At 39.7% G+C, this 18,047-nt stretch overlaps 1 protein-coding gene across 1 annotated transcript in view; it reads right to left on the minus strand.

Moving 5' to 3' along the window:
• Window positions 1-18,047, minus strand: part of LOC119862516 (NAD(P) transhydrogenase, mitochondrial-like) — a 68,982-nt gene that overhangs the window by 39,038 nt on the left and 11,897 nt on the right. The window contains exons 4-11 of the mRNA XM_038419345.2: window positions 14,793-15,022; window positions 13,798-14,015; window positions 7,335-7,422; window positions 5,716-5,804; window positions 4,830-5,017; window positions 4,372-4,505; window positions 1,827-2,018; window positions 329-482 (exon numbers count right to left, since the gene is read on the minus strand). Coding sequence (XP_038275273.1) covers window positions 329-482; window positions 1,827-2,018; window positions 4,372-4,505; window positions 4,830-5,017; window positions 5,716-5,804; window positions 7,335-7,422; window positions 13,798-14,015; window positions 14,793-15,022 — 1,293 coding nt within the window. The remainder of the gene's footprint in view (window positions 1-328; window positions 483-1,826; window positions 2,019-4,371; window positions 4,506-4,829; window positions 5,018-5,715; window positions 5,805-7,334; window positions 7,423-13,797; window positions 14,016-14,792; window positions 15,023-18,047) is intronic.

Below are 18,047 nucleotides of genomic sequence, written 5' to 3' on the forward strand. Positions count from 1 at the left end.
ATATGCAGTTACTAGCAGGGCTAGTTTCTTGGTTATGCTAAGTATGGAATAATTTAACACAGAACATCAGAGAACTAATCTATACTCTACCACCATTTTCCAGCCTCTCATTCACATGGAAAGTAATTTAAGTTAGCAGATCATTTTACTTTTTCTGCTACTTCTCAGTATTAAGACACTGTGCATAGCTCCAGTTCAGGAGTTGTTTTTTATTTGATTTTCAATAAATACAGCTTAGCAAGACTTATGTGTAAATGCCATGCAGACTGAAGGAAATGCAAACAAAATTGATTGTGCAGCCAAATATTTCTTGGTGAATCATTTTTACCTGCTGTGTAAACTCCAGCTGATGTCATGGTTTTTCTGAATGGTGAGATGGAGGCTTTTTTCTCAGATTCTAGTTCTTGCACAGTTTTTTGTTTAACAGGGACAGAAGGTGGCATTGTTCTTGGTAAAGGTGCTGGAAATAAATTCTTACCTTCCTGTGACAGAACAAGACAATGACTATGATGGATTCCCGTGGCATCTTGCCATCCATTATATTAGGGTCTGATCCTATGACATATACTCATAGGAGTTGGCTCAGGGAAGGCACTGAGATTACTGAGATGAGTAAAGACTCAGGATTTGGCCTTTATTTTTTATTACACTGATGAAAGAGCACAGATAACTTTATTGTAAAGATCCTAGTTTTAATAAATTAGAATTTTTTAATCTATGTTTTAATTAAATAACCTTAGGACTGCAAATTAGCACTGATTGCTGCGTTCAGTGGTGAAAAGCCACCTTTGGCCTCTCCAGCCCCCTGTGAGTTGCAGCACAGCATCTGGCCTGGTATCTTTTAGGTCTATTACATTTCTCGCTAATAACTCCTCTGCCAAAGATTAATTTCAGCCTGTCAATATTTAATTATTGTGCATAACTATGCTTTGGTCTAATGATACCTGAAGGCAGATATGGATCCCTGTGAATTCACCTTATCAACAGAAATACTCCTTACTCTACATTCCATCCAAAATAAACATCTCTGCAAAAAATCAGTCTATCCAAAGAAATTTCTCGTTTGCAAAAATCTCAGTCAACACAGAGGTGATCTTAATTGTCATTTAATTGCCAGTTCAGTTCCCTTGCCCCTTCTCCCACAATGACAGGGGCAGCAGAAAGGATGGTGATTTCTGCTACTAAGACAGAGACTCTGGAGCATGGTGAGGGGCAGTCGTAAGGGGTTGCAGTCTATCCCATTTCCCTTCCCATACACTGAGGGTTGAACACTACTGCTTCAGAAGAATATTATTGTCTTAAACAACAGTGCCCTTGTTCCTCCCACACTGATGTGACTGCATCACAGAAACATCCTCCAGTCAATAAAGCCTTCCAATGTTAACACTAACCAACATTATTTCAAGAACCATGCATAGCTCACACTCCCACCCACCCATCTCACTCCTTGGCTAAATACATCCTCTCATGTTCCCAGCACATATTGATCCCTCAATATGAGCAAGAAACCTCATCTGACACTTGAATTCATATCTCCCACAATCACTGAGCTAATGGATCAATCCTCAGTCTTGAATTCTTCATTATGAATCCCAAATCAATGGCACAGCTTTCATCTGAGACTTTTATTAACCTACATTTTGCCCCTAAATATCTTAGTGCTTGCAACATTTAAAATATAAACTGCCTGCATTGCACCTTTATGAATATTATAAGAGCTAGCCACTGAGATGATTTCCTGGATTGGCTAACAGGAACATTCATGTCTTTCGTAATACATTTTTATACCCATTTCTCAGCAATTTAAAAATGACCTTAATACTCACCTTCATTACCATGGTTCCTCTAATTACATGATCAATAGTTCCATAATCAAAATTATCTTTTGGCTCAAAATGAAAATATTCTTTGTCAGGAGAAATAGCTTTTAACAATTTCAAGATGTTGTTGGAATACAGGCTACTGGCCTGAGTTGCCATTCTACTTGGCAAATCTGTATAACCAATGTGAACCACACCCTGATGAGAAAGAAAAATAAATTTATATCAAACCTTTTCATGTATTATCTTGAAAACTTTTCATGTGTTCTCCACAGACCTGATGAATATTTTACAAATGCTAGTAAATCAAATTTGCATATTACTGCAGACACTTCTTTCCAATGCTTGGTTTTACAAGTTAAGGGTTTTCTTTTAAAACTAATAGCTTACTCTGATGTCTGAACATTAAAAAAAAAAATCAGCAATTTTGTCAGCAAGCCAGAAACCAAACAAGCTGGGAGGCCAGTTGGGGAACCATATGGTGCTTATTTTGAGAATAAAAAGTCAAGCGCTTTTTAAAGTTTGAGAACACCTTTTGTTCGTCTGATAAAGATCACATTGCACAATATGTTTCCCAGGTTAACTGCACTCCAATTAGTTCCAAAAGGAAGATATAGTTTTAGATACCTTCATTTCTATTCTTTGCAAACACACAGAAGAGGATAAAGTTTCCTTACCAACATCTCACAGTATTAAAGCTTAAGTATGTGGACTATTGAAAATAAAATAATTCTAAGCCTATCCTCTCAAAACAACTGCATATGCTCTATCTTGGATGCTGTGCCATAAATTCTTGGGTTTTTTTCCTTTTATTTTATCCTCATTATAACACATGCCATTATTAGCCATCTGGATTTTGCAGCTGCCAACTTATCCCATATGTAGCCACAGGTGCTGGCTCCAACATACGTTCAGGAGTAAGGGAAAGGTTATAATATTCAAGTATGACAACCACAGACAATATCAGTGCAAGTCGACACTGAAACACCATAGATGGAACTGCTCTTTGCAGCTGACTTTTCAGAACATAGCCACAGCCTACTAGCCCCTGTCTAGAATATTGTGGGGGCTCTAATGATGCTATTAAGGCTCTATGCCCCATTTCAATAGTTCATTTAGTATATTCCATCCTAACAGCTTGCACAGCCATTGGCTCCTACAGGGGGCCTTGTTTGCCTCCCCTGTAGTGAAGCCACAGTGACCCCTAGTGGCTTCAAACATCAGTTCCTTTCAAATATAAAAATACAAAATTCTGAAGTTTGGAAAAAATTAGAAAGGATTACAGAGAGACCTCATCTCTGAAGGGAGGTGGGCAGGGAATAGTGGCCTATCATTGCTCTCTGTTCAGAGAACAATTACACATCAGGAATGTTATCGTCTTCAAAAATATTTGTTGTTATAGTTCAGGACTCTAAAGCTCCTGCTGGAGTTAATGGTTTTGGAACTAGTTAGGGTGGAAAATTAAATGAACAGCTGTAACACTGCATGGAACATTCAGAGTGTCCATACAGTCCCCGTTATCTGAAACCCTACAGTAAGCAGTTATGGGATATCCTGCTCCCAGGGAAAGCTTCCTCTTAAATCAACAGAAAGATATTGGCTAAAGCCCTACGCTCTGTGTGTTTGCCTGCTAGATCTTCATTCCCTATTTCAGGTTCTCATTACCATGAGCAGAAAGCTGCCCCTACTTTACATTTTTATCTTTTCACACAGGTGCCCTTATATCTTTGTAAAGAGGCAGGCTGGTCTCATGGCTGCAGAGAAACTTGAAAACGTGAACCCTAAATGTTCCAACACCAGGAGGCAAATAAAAAACTCTCAATATTTAATATTTTTACACAGCATTATTTTTGGAGCCTAACTCCATGATTTTTGTAATTTTGGGACTGGCCATACTGGGAAGGGGAAGATAGTTATGGAAAAGTGCCATAGTCTGGTCCTTTAATTCAGATTAAATATATGTTTTAGCAACAGACAAATAATTACACCTTTATATTACCTTACAGTTCTACATTGTACAGATGAAATCAAACTTCATCTAAGAATGGCAATTTTGTATGTTAAATTTGATGGTTCAATATTGTAAAATAGTGAAATTGACCATTGTTAGTTTTATAAGTGATTAAATAAAATGAACCTCTAAGTCAAATTTCCTTTGCTTTTACTATACTTGGACTTCAGACAGCTCCACCGTTTTGTTAGTAAAGCTCTGGGGATGAATTTAAGGGCATTTATGAATACAATTATTAAAAACACTGTAACCATGCTTATAAAAATCACAAAGCATAAAATCTTCAAAGATGGAATGGTGTCTGGACAGTATTCCAATTTGTGGTTTCATTACTTGTGAAGTGAAAGACTCTGCTTTATTATCCTGCCACACAATAGTAAGTATTAATGACAGACATACAATGGCTTCAAGGAAACATGGCCAGTTCTTTGTTACTAGAATGGTTATTACTTTTTAGTTTCTTCAGACAATTGCAATATTGTTTCAATTTTATATACACTTCAACCATTTCTAATAAGCATTGACTTTTATTCTACAGACCTTGTGAAAAAAAAGCTCTCCAGGATGAGTCGTTTCCACATTGCCACCAGCCTCAGATGCAAGATCCACAATTACCGATCCATCCTTCATTGACTCTACCATATTCTTAGTGATTAGGATTGGGGCTTTTTTCCCTATTGCAAATTAAAAAATAAAAGTAAAAATCTACTAACCATTATCATTGTATACAGTAAGATTCTTCCACAGAAACTGAAGATGTGCAAGAAAAATATCTAGTATATTGTGGGTGCTACTGGAAATAAATAATAAAATACTAATCATACTATTCAAAAGAAGCCGTTCTAATCCATGAAATAAATATTAACTGGAGCCCAAACCTGAAACCCTTATTCATCCATAATTGCTATTGATTGTCTAACTGTATTCATATCACTAATCTGGAAACGTTAATAGGAACACATATTTAAGTCTGCAATAATCAAAAAGCTGCACCTTACCTGGTATAAGCGCAGTACTAATAAGAATATCCACTTCTTTACACTGTTTGGCAAATAATGCCATTTCTGCTTCAATAAATTCTTTGGACATTTCTTTTGCATAGCCTCCAACACCTTCTCCAGTTTCAGCAATATTCACTTCAAGAGGTTCTGCTCCAAGGGATTTAAATTGCTCCAGTGCTGGCAGCCTGCATGCAAAGTACAGAGATAACAGATATTGGATTATTGCTGTTTGCTATTTTATCAAAGCAGACATTGCATGATTACATTACCAGTTGCAAGATGACAGCAGTTCGCAAACTCCTTTACATTAATTTACAGCAAAGAAACACAGCATAGACTCTAATTTTGCATGAGCGAAGCTCTGCACCAAAGCAGAGCCACACTGAATTCAGGGTTTCTAGTTCTCCTCTCAGGATCCTTGACATAATTACTAAGCGGTATCTTAGCTTCTTCTAAACTTTCTAATTGAACCAAGACTTCAAGAACTTAATAAACTATCAGTGAACTGAAAAAAATCAGTTATATATCATATGCAGCTGTACTATTAGGCTTTTTCCTTATCTAAATAATAATATTTTGCATTATCTTGCAAGTGGGATTTTGATCAAAACTAGACCTTGAACTTGAATGCAGCCAACTTGAATATGTGTAAGCCTGGGGCACATGTGCAAGCAGGGAATTTGTGTACCAGTACACCCATACCACATGTGTTCATTGGCTGCTGTGCATGCTCACGTCACGGTCTTACACCAGAGATAAATTTGGGACATTTGTTTCAAAGGGAATTTCACTGATGTAACTGAGAGCAGGATTTTGCCCCGGATGTTTTATACAAACCTAAATACAGTATTTTAGAATCTAAACTGATATTTTCTTACCCTACCTGGTGTCAAATCCTCTGACAATGGCTCCCATTGCTCTGGCAGCTCCTGCAGCAGCAAGCCCAGCCACGCCACCACCAATTATCAACATCTAGAGAGAACACATACATGGAGAGTGAGCTAAGTGTATTCTGTGTCCTACTCCCATTTCATGCTGGGTGTATTATATCACTTATCTTCAAAAGCACTTGAAGTTACAAGAGCATCTGATGCTACTAAATGTAAATACTTCAAGGAAGTTTCAAACCTTATCACAACTATGTAAATACTTAATTAACCACCTGCACACGGTGTGATATTTACAAAATAAGATCAGGTAGAAAATGGTTAACTATTTAAACCCTTCAGCGAAACAAAACATGAATAGGGATAATCTTCCTACACCAGCAGGACTCAAACCTTCACTCTGGAACATTGGTGGTGGAGGAAATAGGCCTGATTTAATCAGCTATTTAAATGCTTTGCTCTGTTATAGTCTAGCTTTTCCTCGGATGGATATTATAGACAAAATTCTGCCCTCTGAATGTAATGTAAACTTCAACTTGCACTGAAATGGGTATCAGTCTCTTGGTGAACAACATATTCTGTTGGAAGATTATTTTCAACAAACAACCGAACAAACACACACACACACACACGCACACACACAAACCTCTGATGAATATCTGTCTCTAGGCGTGATGTGATTAAATGAATTTGTGGCACTTAAGTGATTTCATCTGATCAAACATTTGCCAAAATGCTTCAAAAAGCCAAGTTAGAACAGATCTGGGGCCAAGTTCTCTTTTAAGGCTATGTCTACACTGTGCACCTTACAGCAACATAGCTGTGTCGCTACAACAGTGCCGCTGTAAGGTACGCAGTGTAGTCTCTCTTTGTCAGCAGAAGAAAGCTCTCCTGCCGACAGAATAAAACCACCCTCAATGAGGAGCTTCCCCCACCAATAAGGTGCTGTCCACACTGGCGCTTTTTGTCGGTAAAACTTTTGTTGGTCGGGGGGTATTTTTTTCACACCCATGACCAACTAAAGTTTTACCAATGAAAGTGCAGTGTAGACAATTCCCTTTCACCTCAGAGGCATTGCATTTATGTAGAGGAGAGCAGAATCTGGACTGCTATCAGCCATATTAGGCATAGACCTGTGCTTGGGGCAGTATGGAGTTGCACCTCTCCAGAAGGACTCTGAGAGCTCCTACCCACACAGAAAAAGTGGATCCAATGCACCAACCCCACATGAGATTGCTGTGAACAATCCACATGGCAGCCATCCAGCTCTGGAAGTGCCTGGTTCCACCCAACCACCTTTGGGAAGGCTAGTGCCTTAGGAAGTTCTAGTGGAGCGCAGTCTCTGCACTCTGCAGAGCTCAGGTCCTGCAATTATACCTGGTCTCTGGGGCGGCGGGGAAGGGGGCACATGTGGGGAAGGCTCCTTATGCCCCATCCAGCTGTGTAAGGAACAGGTACAATCTGGCCCTAGTACAAATAAGGTTGCCACAAATGGAACTGTAACAGCTATATCCTAGATTTCCTAGAAAGGTCATATGGTAGAGCTGTACTCCCTGACTATACTGTCAGTCAGGACAGAATTTTACTCCACACATCTCATCTGTACAATCCATACCTTTGCAGGAGGCACCTTTCCAGCTGCTGTTATCTGACCAGTAAAAAATCTACCAAAATGATTAGCTGCCAGGATTACAGCCTTGTACCTAGAAAATGCAAATAAAAAAAACATTGCGGCAATGCAGTAAAGCCTCTGCAGACAGAGCATAAGGATAACTATGCCCAGGGCCGGCTCTCGGCACCAACAAACCAAGCACGTGCTTGGAGTGGTACTTTTCAAGGGGCGGTATTCCAGCACTTGGGTCGGCCCTTTTTTTTTTTTTTTGCTTCAGCGGCACTCTGGCTTTTTTTTTTTTTGCTTGGGGCAGCAAAAAACCTAGAGCCAGCCCTGACTATGCCAAAGGTATCATTAGGTACTGTACCTTTCTGGGTGCCACACATAGCTGGGCCAAAACTCTTTGGACAAATACACAGACTAAATCAATGAGATAATTAATAGAAACCCCATAAAACAAACAGCAGTTATTGAACATCTTAAACCAATACATCTGCTAACTGAAAAAATACATGCAGATGTCATAACAATTTATACCAGTGGTTTGTAATACTCTTTTAAAGTGAATGCCTGATGGAGGACTATTGCTAGGAAAGGAATGCGTACCAAGGGCATGGACTCATGGCATAAATAAAATGCTTATTATGGTTATACTATTTTTACTTTTTTTGAACTAAACAAAACAAAAACACACCTCTGAGTGAAGCGATAGTGTCTGTGCTTTAGTGGGCTTGGGGTTTCCATGAGTACAACCTTGCAGGTGGAAAGCGGCCAGGCTATTATTACTTCTAGAATGCACAGCACAGGGGTTCCCTCATTAAACAAATTAATCGATGATCATTTAAACACTGCATGAAATGGAAAATGAGGCAAACAGCACATTTCCTTTCCAAAGGAAGCGTGTGTACAGCACCCATAGTTATGAGTTTCCTTAACATTCCTTCATAACTAATCCTTCCTAATTAACTGCTGTTCAGAAAACCTCTGAACATATTGTTCTTTTTTCAGAGAACAGGAGGTGACCTAGCAAACATTCATTAAAATGCTGTCTGTGGCTTCCAATTTTTGTTGCCTAGCAGTACTAACCAGCCTGAAAGTGCCCAGTGTATCTTTGCTACATCAGCCATTACTGTCAGCAAAGATGGCCCCAAAGCAACTCCCCAGATCTGGATACCCATTATTAGCTTCAGGAAAGTTGTGGTTAGGATCAGGATTCAAATGTGGAGACTCATCCCACGACTAGCAGGGCTTGCATGATGCTGAATGCTTCCTAAGAGGTGCCAACTCCCTCAGCTCTCACAGAAGGAGCTCAGTTCTTCTCAGAAAACCTTCAGCATCTTACAGGGTCGGGCCTGTAGTGTGTGACTTCAATCCTAGGAGCCAGATATGCCCAGATTTAAGGAAGTTTGGATCCAGTTTAAGATACAAAAAGTTTGTGGCTCAGACCCAGTTTAATCTTTAGATGATGAAACTGGGAGAATGCACCTCAGAATGAAACCTACAAATAGCAGTATACGATGGAATTTTTGCTTTAATTTTGAAACTCTTTCTCTTAATGGCTATTGGGAGACAAAAGAAAGAGCAGGTGGCAGTTTTAGAAGTGATGCAGCTTTCCAGTAACTCAAAAATGGCTTTTTGTAAACTAAAGATTTTTGGACTACTATGGACTAGTTACTGCTCTTTGGTATTTGGGGGTGAATATGAAAGAGGCCAAACTACACAAAGGTTCATATGACAGGTTTCAGAGTAGCAGCCGTGTTAGTCTGTATCTGCAAAAACAAACATTGTGGCACCTTAGAGACTAACAAATTTATTTGAGCATAAGCTTTCGTGAGCTACAGCTCACTTCATCGGATGCATGCAGTGGAAAATACAGTGGGGAGATTTTATATACACAGAGAACATGAAACAATGGGTATTACCATACACACTGTAACAAGAGTGATCAGGGTAAGGTGCGCTATTACCAGCAGGAGAGAAAAAAAACCTTTTGTAGTGATAACACTTCAATCTCTCTGGTCACTCGATTGTAGACCTAAAAGTCGCAATTCTTCAACAAAAAAACTTCAAAACCAGACTCCAACAAGAGACTGCTGAATTGGAATTAATTTGTAAACTGGACACCATTACATTAGGCTTGAATAAAGACTGGGAATGAATGTGTCATTACACAAAGTAAAACTAATTCCCCATGTTTATTTCCCCCCCTCCGCTGTTCCTCAGACTTTCTTGTCAACTGCTGGAAATGGCCCACCTTGATTATCACTACAAAAGGGTTTTTTTTTCCCCCTCTCCTGCTGGTAATAGCTTACCTTACCTGACCACTCTCGTTACAGTATGTATGGTAACAGCCATTGTTTCATGTTCTCTGTGTATATAAAATCTCCCCACTGTATTTTCCACTGCATGCATCCAATGAAGTGAGCTGTAGCTCACGAAAGCTTATGCTCAAATAAATTTGTTAGTCTCTAAGGTGTCACAAGAACTCCTTTTCTTTTTAAAGGTTCATATGGTTTCACTGAGGCTCTTGGAGTGGCTCATCATGTGACAGATTCAACAGCAACAGCAAAACCTAAAGAAAACCTCCGTGATTAGGCACAAATAAGTTATATTCGAAAACTAAGCACGGAACTGGAGGAAACACCCAATTAGCCTAAAAGATTACTGAATACATGTGACCATCTCAAAGTCAGCAATCCAAACGTGCATTAAGTGCAACCTTCTTGACTCCAATGATGTGTAAGATGGCACAGAAGATGGCCCATTGTCCGTACCATGTGATACTACAAAGGAGTTATTCTGGAGGAGAGCATCTCTAGAACTGAGTAACAGAATTGATGAAATCTTGGCCCCATTGATTTGAATAGAGTCAGGCTTTCACCCAGTAAATAGACATGAAAGATAGGGGAGACTGAGACATGCTAATGCCCAAGGTAAGCAAGGGCAGGAAACTTGATCATATGAGATATGCCCACTGGATTCTAATAGATGGTACCTGCTAAATGCTGCATGAATGTATGATGCCCATGAGCCAAATTCTGCTTTGACTTACACCTATTGAGAACTGTTTTAGGTCCCATTAAACTGTTCAATGTTTAAACTCAAGCTGTTCTAAAAGAACCATCACGTACAATCCAGCCTTTTCTAGAAATTTCCCAAAGAATAACTTTTTATGTGCATACTTTCTGTATTAGAGCAAAAATTGATCCTCCAGTGTGGAATGCTCTCTGTTTCCTTTTTGTGGTTGTGTGCTTCTTGTGAATCTAAATATATTTTGGGCTTAGGGTAAATAAAGGGGTGGATGAATGTTAAATACAAATATTTTAAGAGCAGCCTGTATAAAAATGAAGACATGTTTTGAGCCATGTGTTAGTCTACTGGAGGGAAATCAGAGGATTTGACACTAGGTTAATTAAACAGTTTTACAGGCTAAAAGACAGAGATAGAGTGTGTGTAACAGGAAAATACTATTCATCTTTGTACCAAGATTGCTTAAATTTACCAGAGTTGTCAGCAAGACCTTTTAAAAAAATATCCTCATGATGTTGTTTATGGTTCTGCAAAGACAAACAATATTGACTGTGCTGACATTATCATTGCTTGTAATTTTTTCCTCCTTAGCAGCAATGGAGCCGAATACATGAGACGTGATTCATATAACCGCACTTCCCTCTGACGGCATAAGGAGAAAAATAGTGCACGTGGGATGAACCAGTGCTGGAAATGAATAATTACAAAGTATTTCCTGTTACAATAAAAGACAGAAAGTCCAGGGAGTAAGTAAAAGTGTCCAACTCATATCATGCTGGACATGACAAAAACCCTCATGTGGCTGCATGACTCGGGTCTGAATTGTGTTTGATTAACTTGACAGCTTGTTCTGTTTTCATTCAAACTGGCACTTATATCAGTTTGTCTCAGTGTTCACAAAAATAAAATCAGTTCTAGTTGCAGTTCTGGTGAAAGGCAGGATGATTCAAGAGGGCCAGGAACTCATTCCTATGCCATTTTAAAGGGATTAGTATGCATTTCCCCAAATAGGGATTGGCAAATCATGTTCCATTGAAGCCACTGTTCCTGGCAAATGCATCAGCTAGGCATCCTCTACTAGTTCTCTGGAGTGTATATTTTCCTATTCCACTACTGGTGCACAGAGGGTTGGGGTGGGGGTAAACCAACCTTTTTTGTAACCAACACCATAGGTAGAAAGTAATCAGATCTGGGGTCTGGTAACAATAAATGGGCTCTCTCTCTCTTTTTAATCATTGCTTTTAATCTGACCCAGACTGGCAAAAATTATCAGCACCCGATTGCTAGTCTGTGGTCTACATGAAGGAACCTGAATGATTATCTCCATCCATTTACAAATAAACAAGTGTCACAGAGAACAACATTGCTGGCACTGACAGGAAAAAAGAGTAAAGGAATGGAATGGCACAAAGATGTCACTCTCTTCTTGTCCCTAGAAGAATAATGATGTCAGTTTGGCACATCATTAGCACTAAATGTTATTTAAAATTCTTTAGGATTTAAAAAGAAAAATTCTACCCCAGGTCAGGTACAGGTTTGGCACAATTTCCCACTAAAGTTTAGCTCACTGTTGACTCATCAACAAGGTATTTGAACAGCTGAGTCCTTGGAAGTGTTTTGAAGGAATATTCACCCAAGAGAAGAGAAAAAAAAAGTTATTTTGTTTTGTCTCTTTTTGGTATGGGATGATCCATTCAGACACATTGATAGCTAAGTGTGATTTTAAGTGGGACCAAATGTCTGACATAGTGATGACGACTCTTTAGAGTTTGCTCTATTCCCAACAGAAGAGCATTTTCAAAGCTCCTAGAGACACAAAGAGGGAAGAACAAATGCATAACATTTCCCTACTCAAAGTTGCGGAAGACACTAAAATGAAAGGACTATATTCACTCAATACTTTTACAGGGGACTGCAATGATGTCATGGCTAATAGGCAGTGAGAAAGTTTTATCAAATATCTTCTGAATTAAATTTCAGCGGTGAGGAAGCCAGCAAATGGTGAGGAAAATTCCTCATTCAGTGAAGCACTTAAATGTGTTTGATATCTTTACCAATTCTGTTTGAGATGAATTGGTTCAGATTTTAAACCATTTCAATATGTAGCTTATGTATGTAAATAATTGGTCCAATGTTTAAACTAGTTTGTTGTGCTTTTTATTTTAAACGAGTTCCTTACCTGAATCTAAATGGCTTTGAAATCAGTTCCAAATCTGAATTGATTCCAAATGTGTCTATTGCTGAATGGCAATTGGTCTTGATGGCTTGGTTAGTAGCACAGTGTGATGCCATGTAGAAGGGAAGGATGCAAGACCAGCAGTGAGATGCTTGTGACTCAGGTTGTCAGAGGTTAAAAGCTTGTAAAGGTGATATGTTCATGTGGAATGCTCAGTTCATGCAGCCCCTAGTGTCAGTCCTCAGAGTAGCACAGCAACTTCAAAGATAATTTGAAGTGGCAGATATAAAACTAAGGAAAGTGGAGTTTGCATGTTCCTATCAATACACTTTCCTTGCAAAGGAGCTTGCGTTTCAGCTTTATTTGTGTGAAAGAGAATCATGGAAAAAATAATAAAAACTAATATGTTAAACTTTTGCCAAATATAAGAGCACATTTATCACAGAGTCAATGGTATTTAGAACCACATGTGTTACAGTGGATTGACTGAAATAAGTTTTCTTGCCCACCTGCAATAAGTATAGTTCTAAGACAATTTATGTATTGTCGATCTGAGAAAGAAAACAGCACCAGTTTTAAGGAACTGGCATTTACATAACAAGGGAAATACACCATTCTAAAAGCCAGTGGTGTCCAACCTGCAGTCCTCAAGGCCCTAAATCAGTAGTGTCAAACCTTGTCGGCCTAAGTGCCAGAATATAAAGGGGCCATAATCAATACTTTGGGGCAGATTCTATACCCTTTGCATCTTGCTCCCTACAGTCCCTGGTGAAGAGGGCATGCAAGGGATGGGAAGGGAGTATCTGGAGCACATTGTGCTCCAGTTCCTCCTAGCTGGTGCATGGTCCCTTGAGGACCATATTCAGCTGGCAACGGTTACAGCAGCCTGGGGGTTTGCTGTTCTAATCTATGATTGGTCTGGGACAGAGAATCAGAGAACTGTAACTGGTTGCCAGCTTCTCTTCCTTTTCTCCTCTTCTGGGCTGCCTTGGGTGCCTGTAGAGGAGAGAGACGCCATAAGACACAGAGCTAGCCAAGCCCCTATCCTGTTCTTTTGGGGCTCCTATAGCCCAGCAGAGAAGCAGACAATGGAGCGGCCAGCACTACTCTATCTCCCCTGGCATGCAATAGAGAGCAGAGTTATGTAAAATCACATGTGTAGAATGGTGCTCACAGGAATAAACAGACACAAGGCTACACCGGATGCCTTCAATTACAAAGATAACATTCATGAATAAAATTTGTATTCCATATCCTCACCCTGCAATGTTGGCCATCGAGCTTAAAGCATCATATCCTTGAGCAATAGTGACTCGAGGAACTTGATCCATTGCCAAGACTGTGGCTTTGCGTTGAGCAAGTTTGCCTAGGAGATCTGGGTTCTGAGCAGGGTAGATAAAGCTGACAAGTGTTGCATTCTCCTTGAGCAAAGAAGCCTCGTGCACTCCCAGCACTTCATTAAAAACTGGGGCTCTGACCTTAGACAGACACAAAACATACCACACATTTTACCTTTTTAATTAAAAGAAGTTCAGTCTGATGATTTAAATTAAACTTTTGGAAACTGAATTTAGTATTAATAAAACACATGGAATCTTGTGTCTTTGTGTCCCATGTCCCTAACACAGATCCCTGTGCCCTTGTGGAGTCCTATTTTCTAGAGCAGTGTTTCTCAACAACCAGTTCATGGACCGATGCCAGTCCCGGAGATCTCACTGACACAGTTTAGGAAGGTAGCAAGGAAGTCCCTGGTATCAAAAAGGCTGAGAAACACTGGTCTAAAGGTAGCAGATCCTGATGAAGAACCAGGGCTTTAGATCAATGGTAGTAGACAAAAATGGGTTAAATGCATTTCTGTCAAATACCCTTCATCCCATTGAGCAAGTAAGTGATTTACATTATCTGGGATGGAGCAGAATGCCAACAATCATACCACAACTGGTGTGAACTGGACTATATATCGAGCAATATCGGAAACTTAACCTTCACATCAAAAAACAGAAATACAATGCATGCCTAGTAGGTGTGAAGCAGCTATTGCTGCAAAAGCTGTTGATACAAAATACTGTACCAAATATATTACTGGACACATACAAGATTATGTTTATCATATGATTTAATGCCATAGATAAGTTGTTCTACTGATTTGATTTCATGCTGAAATTCTGATTTTCTTAAAATCAGAAGTCTCTTCTGACTTTTGCATACTGTCATTGAAATAAATATATATGATTCATGTCAGATGCTAAACTTGCCTTTAAAAGAATATCTGAGCCAAATACAGTTTTCAAGTCATTGATTTCTGCTCCAGCCTCTTTGTATTGCTCATCAGAAAACTTTGCTTCTTCACCAGCTCCATGTTCCACTTGCACATTAAAGCCTTGTTGAACTAAGGCCTGCACACCGGCAGGAGAGAGTGCCACTCGCTTCTCATTTTTGCATGTTTCTTTGGGGATACCCACAACTAGATCCTTGTAGCGAATTCCTAAGTAAAAATAAAGGAAAATTGTTATTTTTCCCAATTCACGTTCATTGGATTGTTGTTTGTGGAATAAGGGGGAAGAGTTTCAACGGCACAAAGAGTATTTCAGCATCAACTCCCAATGGAAGTCAGTAAGACTGGCGTGCCCAACTCCAGTAGGCACCTTAGAAATCCCAGCCTAAGGACCCAATCCGGTACACCTTTACTCCCACGAGTAGTACTCAGTAGGAGTACTTGCGTGAAGAAGGGTGACAAGACTGGGTCTGTGTTTTTTGTAACTGACACAGAATGCTACCAGATGAAACATTCTGCTGTTAACTTTTTTATAGTGTATTTTTCCACAAACACATTCACGGAAGTTAAAAGGATAACAAATCAAAGTTTGGTTTATAAAACACTTGGCTGGGATACTGCTTACACAAGTTTTCATGCTGTTTACCTTGAAAAAGGTGTGGACTTGACCACAACAAATGAAGTGACAACCTCAACTCCACTCACACATGAGGTGAAAAAACCAAAAACAAGACAGCAGCATTAGGAGAGGAAGTTTTGTTTTTCCTGGCTTCATATGTGATAGAACTGCGCTTGTTGACAAAGAGGCAAGGACATATTGTGAAACAGTCTAAGGGCTATCACTGTAGATTTTTAAGGGTCTGATCCAGCCAGCATTCACAGTAGTAGTTACAGCGCTCAATAAATAAATGTTTTCAGGCTCAGGCCCTAAACTATCATCTATATAGTGCCCAATCCTATTGCCACTAAGTCAATGGGAGTTTTTCCATTGACTTCAATGGAGCTAGACTGGACTTTTTAAGGGTCAAATTCACTCCATGTGGCAGTGAGGTGAGGGAGCAACACAAGAAATATGTACCACTTAAGTCCCACTTAAAGCCTCAAGACAGGATTTCAGTGGTGCATGGACCTGGTGCTGGTCCTATGCACAGGGGTGAATTTAATTCTTGATGGCTCAATCCTGTAAAGTCTTGAACCCCAAGTCCCACTAGGAGTTGAGTGCACTGATTACTTCACAGGAAGCCCAGCACCTTGCAGGGCTGAGCACTATGAGCCAAACATTTTTTGTACGAGGAGTAATGGTCTCAAGTTGCAATGGGGGAGGTTTAGATTGGATATTAGGAAAAACTTTTTCACTAAGAGGGTGGTGAAACACTGGAATGCGTTACCTAGGGAGGTGGTAGAATCTCCTTCCTTAGAGGTTTTTAAGGTCAGGCTTGACAAAGCCCTGGCTGGGATGATTTAACTGGGACTTGGTCCTGCTTTGAGCAGGGGGTTGGACTAGATGACCTTCTGGGGTCCCTTCCAACCCTGATATTCTATGATTCTATGATTCTATGATTGATCCCACTGAAGACAATGCCAAAATTCTCAATGAAATCAGTGGGACCACACTCTGGCCCTTAAGCTAGTAGACTAGGGTAAAATCCTTTCCCCATTCCTCCACCGTCTTACATGAGTTGTGTTTCTGTAGCCTAGAACTCTTCTTTACTCATCAAAGCAGATCATACACGCCTGTTGGTTCACATGGGGTTAATATGGTGCAAGTCACTGAAAGTTTGTGACCCCACAATTTAACTGGCAATATGCAAGCTGTACATTAATAATTAATGTAGATGCAAAATTTAAACATGTGTTTGTCTAAATGTACACTGACAGTTCAGTGGCAGACAGCACTCTGTAAGGTTACCCAGACAGAGCTGACATGTGGCTAGGATATTTCTTGTAAGAACATTCTCAACAAATCTCTTCAGTGCTGAGCTGATATTTTGTTTAAAAAGGTGTGATATTCATGCAAAGCTGTACACAAGCAGGGAGTGACTATAAAAAAATCCAAACAAAAGAAAACAGCAGTGAGTAGCTTTGCTCAGTGGCACATGTGCAGAACCAGGCCCTGAAACTGCAACATAAAATAACCTTTTACTTTTTAATTAAAAAAAAAACAAAAAACAAAAAAACAAACCTTTTATATTTGAATCACACAAAAAAAGTCATTACGGATGATATAAATAAAGAACAAAATGAAAGTGTTTGTAAGTGTACAAAGAGGAGAGAATCATTACAGCTAAACCAAAAATCCAACACAGGCATGGTTTAAATTAGCATGACATAGGAAACCAATATGGCACAGAAGATAATCATCGAAGGACTCCATCCTGCTCGCCTGACTCAAGTGAGTACGCCCAGTGAGGTTAGATGGTGCCCTTCGGCTCAAATTTGTGCCTGGCTGGTGTGTAAATTGCCCCACTACAGGAGGCACCGTGCCTCAGAGAGCCCTCCATGAAAGATGAAATATATGTAGAGACAGTGGGTCAGAGAATGAGCTTACGGAAATGTGATATTATACTAAAATAGTGGCATACTATATTTCTCAAAGGAACAATCATTTAGCATTAGAATAAAGTGCTTTCTATCAAACTCAGATTACTCGATTTTAGATTTTGAGGTTATTTTTCAGTTTCATCTCAAGTTCACTAGTACATACCCAAAGTGGCTCATGTGCATCTGCAAGAATACTTTTCCAGCACTCCCCCTGCCACACATAGGTGGTAGAGTCCACTACTGTGAAAGAATATTTATACATGAAATACATTTGAACAAAGATTCTTGATATATGAAAATTTCATTGCGTGCATGTGCAGCTCTTAGTACTGGAAAAGCATGTAGGCAGAAATTGGAAGAATTTATGCAGACATCACAGGCTTTAGGGAGGAGAGATTGAATGTGTCAGGAATCAGGGCCTGCAGCAAAGCCAGTCTCCAGGCAACCTAATGAGCACAGCTGACCTGAAGTCGGCTACCTGATTAGCTATACTGCCTGATTGACTGAAACAGTCAGCAGACTGGTTCTTAAGCCCAGCAGCCACTCAAAGCACTTGCTCATGGATATAGGAACTTCCTATTTACAGAAAACTATTTGCTAACTTCCTATTTGCAGAAAACAGAACTCCCTTGCCCTGCCCCTTCCATGAGACCATGCCCCTGCCCTGCCCCTTCTGAGGCCCCATCACTGTTAA

This window comes from Dermochelys coriacea, chromosome 10 (genome assembly GCF_009764565.3).
Source record: "Dermochelys coriacea isolate rDerCor1 chromosome 10, rDerCor1.pri.v4, whole genome shotgun sequence".
NCBI lineage: Eukaryota > Metazoa > Chordata > Testudines > Dermochelyidae > Dermochelys > Dermochelys coriacea.